General features: G+C 44.2%; 1 protein-coding gene across 3 annotated transcripts in view; it reads right to left on the bottom strand.

Moving 5' to 3' along the window:
* The window catches only part of PTPRZ1 (protein tyrosine phosphatase receptor type Z1), a 550,052-nt gene that overhangs the window by 257,913 nt on the left and 279,251 nt on the right, over nucleotides 1-12,888 (bottom strand). For all 3 annotated transcript variants that reach the window (XM_085654180.1, XM_085654181.1, XM_085654182.1), the window contains exons 6-7: nucleotides 5,867-5,933; nucleotides 176-333 (exon numbers count right to left, since the gene is read on the bottom strand). In XM_085654180.1, coding sequence (XP_085510306.1) covers nucleotides 176-333; nucleotides 5,867-5,933 — 225 coding nt within the window. The remainder of the gene's footprint in view (nucleotides 1-175; nucleotides 334-5,866; nucleotides 5,934-12,888) is intronic.

Below are 12,888 nucleotides of genomic sequence, written 5' to 3'. Positions count from 1 at the left end.
CCCCCCCCCGCCCCTTCCTTAAATGCCAAACTCAGAATCGGGGTCTTTACAGCACTCCGTAAATACCTCCTTCTGGAGAATCTGAATTTACAAGGTGAGGTAACCCCCCAAATTCCACCATACTTGAAATCCGTGCTTTAGGCTTGCTTTATATAAAAAAAAATGAGCGCCCTACCTGGCTCTCTGAGATTTTCACGGTGTCCTTAAACACGATCCACTCCACTGTTTCTGTGCACGGCGGCGTGGACAGGGAGCCGTTATAGGTAAAATATTTGTCTGTGTAGTTTGGCAGCAGATTGAGCAAAACAAACATTTCCAGTGTTGCTTGCTTTCCTGTGAAACAGGAAATATTCATAAAATTGATTAGTAATGAATACATTACAATTAAGAGCACATGCTAAACAAGATCAAGGTGTCTGTGCGATAGAGGCCTCCCCTTAATGACGTCAGGGGGTCGATGAGGGAAAGGAGAGCATTTCTCTAATTTAGAGGAACTTTGGCCTCACGTGACCGCTCCAATACAGTCACTTGGGGGTCTCTTCTCTCTCTTAGAAGAGTACCCCCAGAGATTGTAAAGCGCATCAAATTAACATGCCTTTCCTTGACCCCACCTCACCTCCCGAGTCAGAAAAAAAGTCTTTGGGCAGGTTTTTAAGGGGGTAGTTTTCTTTCAAAATGCCTTGTCACTGATATTATCTTTTTTTGGGTTCAAGAAGCTTTATTAGTTGTTTAATAATGAGAAGCAACACAGAGGAAATGAGGAGGAGGAAGACAACCCCAAATAAAACACCTGACAATTGCCTGATGTGTACATAATTGTGGTGCATACAATGGTTGAAGTTTAAATACATAAAATTAAAATAGACGTGAGCCCAGCTTCTCAGGATACGACAAAAGCTTGTGGCGTTGAGCCATGGGCGGATGGGACTTGATGAGATGAAACAGGTGTAACTGCAAAGTGTACACATCTCAACGTGTGTTCCTAATGCGGTGTTGAAGAGGAAAGGGGGCAGGTAGGACAGGGGAGAGAGGGGAAGTCATGTGATATCGTGTATGGGAGGTATTGAGGACTAGTAAAATATGAGATTAGCGGCCAGGAGGAGATTGAGGGATTTCCCTTTTGGAGGGAGTGTTGCGGCACTGACTGTATCTGTAACAGCAGAATGTCATTTGGGACCTGACCTGGGAACATTAAACTCCTAATTTGACTACTGGTGCTCTGATTATTTGTCCCATCACAGTTAGCCCTGAAAAGGGTGCAACACGTTTCGTACCCAATATATTCTAACACCGCTGAGATCGGGATATATTGGGTGTGATAAATAGCGCTCCTTTATGATTACTGTTCTGGGCATGGGGGATTACATGCACATTTTGGTGATTAGCGCACCAAAACCTGCATGTCCAATTTAATATCGAACATTTTTGTCCTGGTAAATTTTAGCAGGGTTCACCTCACAAACGTTATGAGGGGGCTGTGAGGCTTATGGCACGGCTTGGAATTGCTGGAGTTACTGCTTGTATTGCAATTTATCGAGTCGACCATAGTAGGGACCTAATTGTTTTAATACCACTAGTTGCATTACCACTACAGACTGTTGTACTACTACTTTTATCACTACTTCCGATGCCACTTCTAGTTAACCTACCAGTACTTCTCAGTAGGATGACTACCCCAGTCATCCTAATGTAATAATTGGGTACTCTTTTTGATAACCTTTTTCAAAAGTCTAGGAAAATTTATGTCTACGAGTAAGCAGCTCAATGTAAAATTTACCACATGAAATTGACTCGTTTTCAAGTGTATTCGATGAGTTTGAAGTCGATGCGTTGCATCGATACCCATTTCAAATGAAGCAACGATGATGTAGACTTTGTACGGGACTGTGTAGTGACTAGAAGTGGATCATTATGAATTCTATACAGTCTTTTCTGCAGATGTACTCACTCTCAATATTCCTTGTCAACTCTCCAGTATGTGTTTGAAAATGTTTTCCTATTCCTACTCAAATGGCTCGATGGTCCTATTGCGTCCAATTCCTGCACCACTTTGTAGAGGCCACAGGTTTTAGCGTTGGCGCTGTGAGTTTCAAGAGAAGGCTTAATTCCTGCACTCCACCCCAGCTCCAATTTTCCATCACATCTAAATATCTCTTTGCTTGTCTTGGCCAGTTGCTTTATGTGTCTTTTTACTTTGGTGGCCCAAATTAACGCTTTGGGAAATCATACTCCTGAGTAATCAACGTTCAGTCTTTGGCAAGTGGTTTTTCTTGTATATAAGAAGAAGGTTCATTTTTCCTATTCTTTCTTTAATGGCACTCCATTATTCACCATCAATAGCAAGAGAAAGCCTCTAGATGATGTTTACAATTAGATGGGCAGTTGTGGCAGCATCATCCAGAGAGAGAAGTGGACGTAAATGCCCTGGTTCCCTACCAGTAATATCCATTACTCTGCGTGCATGTTTTCCTCATCACAGCCCTTACTGTTTGAGGTGGGGACAGGAACTGTGGTGACAAAGCCGGATGAGGTGGTCATGGCGTGATGACGTAACATTACTCTCCTTTATACCAAGTCCAAGTCTTCCTTGTCACAGTCCCCCCGCTGTGAAGTGCCTTATCACATCAATGAGTAAGGACAATGACGAGGAAGACAAAAAAATGTTACTGGCTTTCGCCCCCATCAGCTTGACATTGAGTCTCTTCCAAGGTTTGCTGTTGTTAGTGTGAACCTCTGTGTGGAGAATCAAAGGCTGCAGGCAGTTTGTGGGTTCATGGTCTCCCTTATTACTAGACAAATCACTAACAATTGATGTGCACATTGGCAACTCCTTCATGTAAAATTGCCAAATGCCAGTCAGGCTGCACCACTCTAGATTACCAGCGGTGACAATTCAGACACTAAGGTGCTAATTTAGAGGAGCAAGCTAAAACACACTAGAGGATATTAAAGTTCCTACTCGGTTTTAGCTACCAATTTAGTAGTAATTGGGTAACAATTAAGCCCAATGCATGGTAATGCTTGTACTACGCTGTTCTGTGCTAATCAGACACCCAAACAGATTATTCCCTCCCTCTTGAGCCATTACAACATATAATCCTAATGAAAGCATTTGGAGCAGCAAACTCTTTAAGCGTTCTATAAGAATTTCACCCTCGCACACTAACAGTCGGTTGATGATGTTAAAAAAACGATAGCACCACTCCTCCCGCTCTTGCTTTAATACTTTAACAATAAGATGGGCCTCAACCATTCTCTTCCCCATCTGGGATATGTCTGGCAGAAGAAAAAGGTGCATCAGCATCAACTTTGATGGTCCACCATATTAACCAGGAAAGTCCATGTGGAGGATGCTGGAAATGCTCCTCTGTGAACAGCTGCGGTTGGTAGTAGGAGTAACTGCAGGGCGGTTACGGAGGTTTACAGGTAAGTTAACATATAAATTAATAAAACGAATTTCGTTGCGTGCACTGCATCGCATTTGGGGATGCAGTGCACGCAACGAAATTCATTTCATTAATTTATATGTTAACTTACCTGTAAACCTCCGTAATCCATAGTTTACTACCCCCCACCCTGCCCCTCCCCCTCCCCAAGTCACCGCCCTCCTACTACTGACCGCGGCTGTCTGTGAAGTTGTTGTTGCATCAGGTATAACGTGCAACACCTATTGGGCTCAAAGAGGGCTCAAAGAGCTTCAGACCCCCCCGTTGTGTGTGGCAGCCCGGGCTGAGACAGCTTCCTGGGCACACTCACAGCCGCACCCGAAAACTTCACACATCTTTAAAAGACCATTGCTTCTTAATGAGGCTTTGTTGTTTTTTCACCCCTTCTTAGAGCCCCTGCATCTCCACTCTGCCTATTGCTGGAAGAAATAGTCTCCCCCCCAATTTTTTTCTTAGCTCCCACCTAAATTTGGCTCTAGTTGCGCCTCTGCCTGCAGGTAAGGAATAACTGCCTACAGGAGGACGGGAACATTATCCCCAGATATGCACCCCTCTCCATCCAGCTACAGAAATCAAATATTAGTGAGCAAAATTACTGCTTACAGCTGGCTTGGCCAGTATTCACGCCTTTCTACTGACTGTGTTCTGAGAACAACCACATTGTCAGGCAACGGTTCCTAAATGGCTCTCAACATGCTTGCACCAGGGCAGAGCAGTAGGATGACCGAGCAATAGAATCTCAACCAAACATGGATTTATAGGTTTCAGCAAGGTGATTGGCTCGTAAATGGAGTCAAAACATGAGGGGCTTGAGACACTGAGCAGGCCAGTTTCATGAGGGACAAGCTCCATTACAGTGGAACCATTGGAGTGGCTAGGATAAGCTTTACTAACCCTCTTGAGAACCTATTCTCAGCCCAAATTGGCGTACTCCCTCTGTTTACACAATTGTTTATCTGGATGCACTGGCCCTTGCTCTTTCCCAAGGGCTAGTGAATTCTATTGTGTTTACTATTAGTACACGGTTTACATTATTGTATGTTAAGCACTGATGGGGTGCAATGTATTGCCTGCATTGCTCTCAGATTTCTTTCTTACATGTGATTTGCCAGGTTCATGTGTTTCCTGTTACCCCAGAGAACATTTGACCCACATGCACCCCACACAGAGCCAATACCGTGGTGGGAATCCCAGCATAAACTGCCCTGCAGGCACTTATCTTCACCTTTGTCCCTCGACATCCCCCCTGAATCTGGTCACCATATGTCACTGGATCTGCACATCCAGTGAAGTAGGGCAGGTGGAGCTTGTGTTCTACACTTCTTAGTCTGCCAGCACCCAAGTCTGGATCCATTTTGATAAATGTATATTGTTGCTTGGCATCAGGGATGGAATTATTGTGTGTATTCACCCCAGATGTGCATAGTTGCAGGCAAGGAGTGTGGCCTAGAATCACATTGCGTCACTCACTGTTTCCCAGTTTAGTGGATTATCATTCATAATATTTTATATATGATATAGATTGTCCATATGATCATATACAGAATGTGTTCATGTATACTGAAGAAAGTGAAACCATTCCTCCCCAAAAGCTGTTTCAAAACTGCTGTTCAGGCCTTTGTACTTTCTCATCTGGATGGTGGAAGCATCCTGCTCCATGGCATGTCAGGCTCCACAACTGCCCCCCTTTAAAAGCACGCCCAACCGCTGCAGCGAGTCTCATTGAGGGCCTTAAGGACTATGATCACATCACTCCAGTCCTGATGGCACTCCACTGCCACCCATCCACCCCTTTCTAGCACCCACCATCTTTAATACCAAATCCATTATTTGCAAAGCCATCATGACCAATCCCACTGCCTAGCTGGCTGACACGCTCATCATTTCTGGTGGCTCTCAGCTCACCCTCAGCCAGGACACCATCAAACTGAATAAAAAGAAGCATAAAAAATAAAACGCAACAGTCTTTTTCCATCTATGCCCCCAGAATCTGGTTGAACATCCCAGTATGTATTCATCCCGCCCCAGCCCTGTTCAAAAGTAGGAGATGCACCTTTTCAGGGAACACTACAGAACCATGCAGTAATGGTGCGCTTCTACTATCAGAAACCTGCTGCCTCTCCAATCGTTCATTGACTGAATCCTTGCCTTTGACTCTGTACAGCATTCTGCTACCTTTTGACTAGGTTTGTGCTATACAAATAACACATTTCTACAAATAACGCATTTGTACATATAGATAATTTCACATAAAATTGAATTTGTTGTCGCCACAATTTAATAACAGGAAGTGAAATGGCAAAAATGAATGCATCTGTGTGGTATTCATATGTCCCAAGTTGTAAAAGGTGTGTTATTGTCATATATGTAAATAACAACATTGAAAAGTCTGCAAACACTGCAAGTAGATTTGAACTTACCAAAACGGCTTACGTTGTCCACTCCGTCAATGATTGCACTGTATTCCATGTTATCCTCTGGACTAATCTGTTGATTTAAAGAGATTTACATTTCAAATATAGATTTGATAATTAATTGCTTGTGGTATGGTGTGTCAATTCTAAAAGTCAAATACACAGAAATAGAAATATTCTAGCTTTCAAAAGTAAAATCAGAGGGTAGAAAAGAATTTACAGACAAATCAATGTCTCATGATCCAAAAATCAACTCACCAAGATATTTTCCAAAGTCTGACCAAGCTATTTCAAATATTTCTGGTGGATTCACATGAACAGAAGAAAAATGACATACCTTGCACATAGTTTGTCCAAATCTCTGCTCTCAGACATACACTGGACCGATTGGACATGCACTTGTCCCAACAGGACTAGAAAAGACTGCTGAGCTTTTTCTGTACGGACCTACGCTGTCCCAGTGAAGAGATCTCAATCGTTCCCTGACTGTGGAGTATTTGGATACTCCCAGGACCAGGCTTACAGCTACATTCTGAATGATTTGGAGCTTGTTTAAAGAGAACTGCTTAATGTTTAGATACAAGGCATTACAGTAGTCTAAGCTGGAGGCATGAGTGCAATGACCACTTCTTCAAGATCCCAATCATCGAGAAGCAAGAACTCACTTTTCTATTAACCTGGGTGTCGAAAATCAAGTGTTATTGAAAATCACACCCAGGTTTTTGGCCGCTGGAACACGTAAGGTACTACATGTTTCTGGGCCCCAGAGGTAAGTCCAGATTGAGTTGTCCACTCCGACCGCAACTATCTTGATTTTCACCCTTTCATTTTAAGCTGGTTCTTCCTCATCCACCTGCTAATCTCCCGCATACGAGTCCTAAACCTGTCCACCACCTCTTTCCAGTCATCGGAGAGGGAGATGATGATCTGGGTATCATCCACATAGGAAGATACCTGGAAACTGAAAGAGTACACCAATTTCCCAGAGGGATAACATACAATATCAATTAGGTTTTTCAAAACAGATTTTTTTTCCCAACCAGCCCCATTTCCTTTAAGGAACTTAAATTCTGTGCCTCTCTATGTTTACATTTTGGGCTCGATTTCTGCTGGCAACACCGCCAACAGACACACTGCCTACAAGGGTGATTTCTTAGACTACCCTGCTAGACTGGCCCATCTTGAGAAACGACTTGGGTCTGTGTCAATGCGTTCATTGACAACTGTTTCTTGAGGCAGGCCCTATCTGACAATTGAACATTTTGGCAAAAGGTGTTACATGAATAATTTTATTGAGGACTGGTGCCAATTCCTAACACACACTAAAAATGTTTCACAGAGGCTAGACTCAAGGTTTACATTTATAAATCCTTCACAATTGGTATCGGACACCCCTCAGAGTTCACAAAGCACATATAATATCTAATTTCGAATGTTGGAGATGTAACCATAGCACTCACAAAATATTACATATCCTACAGGACTGCTCCAGATTGTTATGGGATTATGTTATGTATATTTGTAGAGTGCACAACTCACCCAGGAGGGTATTCCAGTGATGAAGCATGAACTGTACCCGCAGAGCATAGGTCAGGACTAGGTGAATAGCCAGGTCTACAGTTTCTTGTGGAATTCAAGAACAGAGGAGAGGGCTCTGATGTGCAGGGGCAGGTCATTTCAGGCTTTAGGAGTGAGGGAGGAAAAGGCATGACTGCCAGATCTGGTTCTGTATATGCACGAAGGGGTGTGAGTAAGAGCCTCCCCGAGCAGAAGTGTCTGACAGGTTTGTCGAAATTTATGAGGTTCTTGAGGTACATGGAGCCAAAGTTGTGTAAGGTTTGTATGGGTGCGTGAGGAGTTTGAAGAGTGTTCATTTGTGGATTGGAAGCCAGTGGAGCTCTTTGAGGCGTGTGGGTGTTGTGAGTGCAGGGTAGTATGTTGAGAGTGAGACTGGCACAGAGTTTTATATGGTCTGGAGTCTTGCCGTAGTCCAGATTGCTGGTGATGAGAGCTTGGGTGGCAGCTCTGTGAGTGTTGATCGGGGAGCCATTTGATGATCTTTATGAGCATCCTGAGCGTGTGGAAGCAGGAGACGGAGACTGAGTTCACTATGCCGGTCATGGTGAGCTGGTTGTTGATTATTATTCCGAGGCTGTTTGCGTGGGTCGCCAGAAAGGGTGTGGGTCCAAGTTCTACTGGCCACCAGATGGTGTCCAAGAGTGAGGTGTTCCTGAAGATTACTACTTCTGTCATGTTTGTGTTAAGCTTCAGGCAGTTGGTTTTTATCCATCTCTCAGCTTCGGTCAAGCAGGCAGAGAAATGTGTCCAGGTGTTTGGCATCTTGTCCGAGAGGGTGAGCATGAGCTTGGTGTTGTCAGCATAAGATATGATGTTGATTGGGTGGGCGCCGATTATGCTGATGAGTGGGGTCATGTCGTCGTTGAACAGAGTGGGGCTGAGTGAGGATCATTGTGGAACTCCGCAGATGAGGTTGACAGTGTCCTAGGTGAAGGGGGCCAGACAGACCGGCTGGGTGTGTCCTGCCAAGGAAGAAGCAAATCCAGCGATGTGTGAGACCTTGGATGCCAGCTTCATGCAGTCATTGGATATATTGGGGTAGGAGACAGTGCTGAAGGCTACGGAAAGATTCAGTAGGATGAGGGCCATGGTGTCACCTCTGTTCATAATCATCTGAATGTCATCCCTGCCAGCAATGAGGGAGGTCTCTGTACTGTTGGGCCTCTGAATCCAGATTGAGTGATATTGAGGAGGTGGTTGTCAGTGAAGTAGGTGACTAAACATTTATTTATAATCTTTTCTATGACGTTTTGCCGGGTAGGGTAGCAGGGAGATATGCTGGTAGTTTGCTAGCATATTCAGATCTGCTGAGGGCTTCATATGGATGGATTTATATCATCTGCCAATAGCACACCAATGACTATATAGCCACGACTTTGTTGGCATGACGAGTCATAGGCAGAGATGGATTGCGACTTTCCTGGCTGCTGCCAAATTGAGTATAAACTACCACTGGAGATCGCAGACAATACCTAGCAGTTACAAGTTGCTTTGAATGCTAACACGAACCATCATGTGGACAGGAGAGTTCTAAACTTAAATGATAAAATGGTCCTCTTTATACAAGCCTGGAAACATTTTTGCAATCAATTAGAGGATTATTGACTATGTCCTGCTTTACAAACGATAGCAAGCCACCTTTTCCTCTCTTGGATTATAAGTAATGTCTCTACACTTATGTAGCTCGTCGTTTTTGGTTGTCGTGACCATAGAAATCATGAGGAGACAAATCACGGTTACTTGCTCTCCTCATCTGAAACAAGCAGAGAAACCATTTTGATGACATCCTTTAACGGTGAGAGACCTCGAGTGAAGCAATTAACTAACTTGGCATGTTAACAGTTTGACCCTCATCAGAGGTGGCCACTACAGGAAGTGATAATTATTGCACCCGATAAAACTGACACTGCAGTGTGTATTCATCGGTTGCAATAATTATCAATTATCCTGTTTTTTGGGGGAATAACATGCAGATTTGGATGCCTACTGCACAACAACCCACACGCTTCGTTAATCAGCGGCCATTTCCTCCTGATTAGCATCATCAGATTGGCGATGCTGATAATTATCACAAAACAAATAATTGCAATATGTGTGGTAACAGGAGTTACAGCACATGTCACTCGTAACTAAGGCCTGAGCATGGCGACAGACACACTTTGGTTGCTGATTCGACTGTCTGTTTACCACTTGTGGCTCTAGTGTCTGTGACATAATTGGTCAAAGAGTTCTGTATGGGTGCGTACCGCTGACACAAGTCCTTGTATACAACCAAACACTTTACGGGTTGCCTAAATACCTAACATTATTGATTTGTGTATGAGATCCTCTGTACCTAACCAACAAGAGAGTGACCCTTCACCTGTTAGTCCTGAATGTCGTGTTGTGAATTTATCATGGCAGCTAAGGAATCCCATGGGGGTGGGGAAGTCAACTGAGGATTTGGTGTTTTAATGTTTTGTGATTTTATCACATGTTGTGCTATACTGCCTACTCCTTGCTCCAAGCCTGATGTTTGGGATATGATAGTGAAACTGTACTATGTGATATGAAAAAAATCTTAGAGAGATCACCACCAGGGAGGTAGGGATCTCTACATATGGAGTGTGGAGCTCCTGTGTTCTAAGCATCTTGTAGACTTTGGAGTTGTGCTATATGATGTGTCTGAGCCTAAACTGCTGACTAAGAGGAGTCCCTCAAACCTCTTGCCACCCTCACATGATCAGGCGCGGCTGGTGACATCCGAAAGTGGTAGGGCGTAAAATTTGCGGGGAAGTGCACATCGGCAAGCGAGCGTAGTGAGCAAGCCTGAACAACCTAAGGGGGGCTCAGGGGGGGGGGAATCTCCCCCAAGAATTGTTTTTAAAAAGAGCAGGCAAATGGTGCATTTTCAAGCAAATTTGACAAAGCAAGAAGGTTAATAAAGTAATTCAACTGTTCGTCTGCATTAGAAGCCACAAAGCTGCAAAATTCAAAATATGCTGCCTCATGTTCAAAGCCATCCATCTGGGCAGACCGATCATTGAAACTGAATTATCAAAATATCTGGTGACTCCAGAATATCCCACACTCGCTCACTATCAAACACAAGAAATGCAATACTTACCTGGCTCAAAGACAATCTTTTCCAGGTGCCGCTCCCACTACCTGGAATTCCCGGCCTATCTAATTAAGATTGTCACCAGATATCCTCTCATTCAGAATGAGGCTCAAGACCCACCTGTCCAATATTCCCCTAATTCAAGATCTCTCTTTATCAGGTGACCTGTCACGTGAGATTCACATCATCACCACTATTGCTAGGCATACTTGGCATAAATAGTTATAGTTCTTTGTAAATAAAATAATTGGACATTTTCATAGAATATTCATCCACAATTAATGCAAATAGAAATGACTGTCCCCTCTTTGCAATTTTAGTTAGAGAGCTGAACAGTTCGGGGCCTATTCATAAAATTATTTATGAATACTTACAGAGAACTGGCCCCTCTATTGGGTTAACTACATTTACTCATCCATGGGCAACTTCACCAGAAATTATGCAAACTTTGCATAACATACGTACACAGCTTTGTATTTTTTTGCAAGCTAACCTCAGACGTGTCTCATTTTGCAACTCAGTACCCGCATAATTTACGGTTTACACGAGTAATTCACATTTGTGAATTGCCCGATGGCCATCAGTGTGTGGACAGCACTGCAACGGAAGGACCCATAATTCTGGCACCCACAGTGATTGCACCGACCTGCCCCATTGGGCCATTTATGGGATCCACACAAATGACTTACATCTACCAGTGAAATGTATGATTATTGGCTTTGTCCATAAGTGTTGCATGTTGTGGTTTATTTAAAACACCAAATGCTAATTGTGAAACACGTAGCCAATCTTATTTGATGAACATGATGTATAACTGAGTATCGGGTGATATCAGGACAAGTTTGAAGCCACCCAGCTTTGGTTGTACAAGACACAAAACGTTAGATTACAGGCAGTGGCTAAGTCCTATGGTTAACACAATTGGTAACAAAACACCTTTGAAAGCAGATAGCATGCGCCTTTGGTAAATACAGTTGAAAAGTAAACCCGTAAAACAGGTTTTGGAAATGTTAAATTACACCACATGCACAAAGGCAGAATGACCACTGCTAATGGTTCAAACGTGCACAGAACCACGTGACATACACCAGCGACGGCCCGGGTCACAGTCAGGAAACCTTAACCACCCTAAAATAAATTAAAAAACACTTACCTGACCGGTGACCGCCTCGTCTTCTCCTGGCCCGTGTTGGCGCCTCTCTGCTCCTTCAAACGGTCCGGAACACCGTGACGCAAGTGACTGGCAACCCGGCCCTCAGCCAATCCTGGCGTTGCAGCAGCGCCAGGATTGGCTGACGGCACCGCCTACTCCTCGCCCGCCGCCTGCCCATTAGGAGACCGAGGGGCTCCTAATGGGCATGCGCAAGGCAGCAAAAACACAAGTACGCATGACTGGGCACGGAGTAAAAATTAAGCTCCATGCCCACTCATGCGCACTTGTGCCGCCTTTTCCAAAGGCGTCTGACAATGATGTCAATCAACATGACGCCGGACCGCCCACGGTCCGACGTCATGCTGACTGACATTCACAGAGGAGGGAGAGCTGCGGGCGCGAGGCGCGGGCTTCACAGACGAGAGGGAGAGCTGCGGGCGCGAGGCGCGGGCGGGGGGGGCTACGCCCCCACGCCCCAATGGACGCACCGCGCCTGCACATGATGTATTTCACCCTAACCTGGTGCCTTGGAGAAGTCTTTAAAACCCCTTCCTGCACTCACACAATGCATCTGAGCCTGACCTTGGCACTGGGAGGATCCTTTCAAACCCCTGGAGTTTGGGGGGAGGAACCTCAGTCTCAAACCCCTTATCCTCAAACAATGTATGTGAGCTATCAATGTGCAAATGTGCAGAATGTGCTTTGCCAGGATCTCATATGACTTTTTCATGGAAGCGCACAGTTTGTATAAAGAAGTCTTGCAAGTTCTTGGTGGGAGATTTGTTTGAGCAGAACATGTCGCTCAGCAAGACATGTGTATGAACGAGTCTCTTGCATGCAAAAAGAGTGCACATTTTAGCAAAGTGCACATAATGTGAAATTTAGGAATCATACAGTAATTCCTAGCATAATCAAAGTTTAGCAAATCTCACATAATGCGAAATCCAGGTATTACACACATTTTGTAAGTATAAACAATATTTTGCCCAGGTCTAACGTGAGCCTGACAGGAGGTGTAGGGACAGAGTCTTAAACCTCTCCGCATCCTGCGGTGTCTTTGATGGCAAGGACAACTGAAAAAAACACTCTTTCAAAATCCAGGTTTTTGTTAGCTTTAGATAGTATGACAGGTATTTAGGAACAGAATTTCAAATTTAAAAGCAAGGGAGAAAACATGCCTGTACTCATGCCGAGGCA

This window comes from Triturus cristatus, chromosome 4_1 (genome assembly GCF_964204655.1).
Source record: "Triturus cristatus chromosome 4_1, aTriCri1.1, whole genome shotgun sequence".
NCBI classification, from domain to species: Eukaryota; Metazoa; Chordata; class Amphibia; order Caudata; family Salamandridae; genus Triturus; species Triturus cristatus.
Note: the sequence above shows the minus strand (reverse complement) of the source record. Positions and strands in the feature narration are given on the sequence as shown.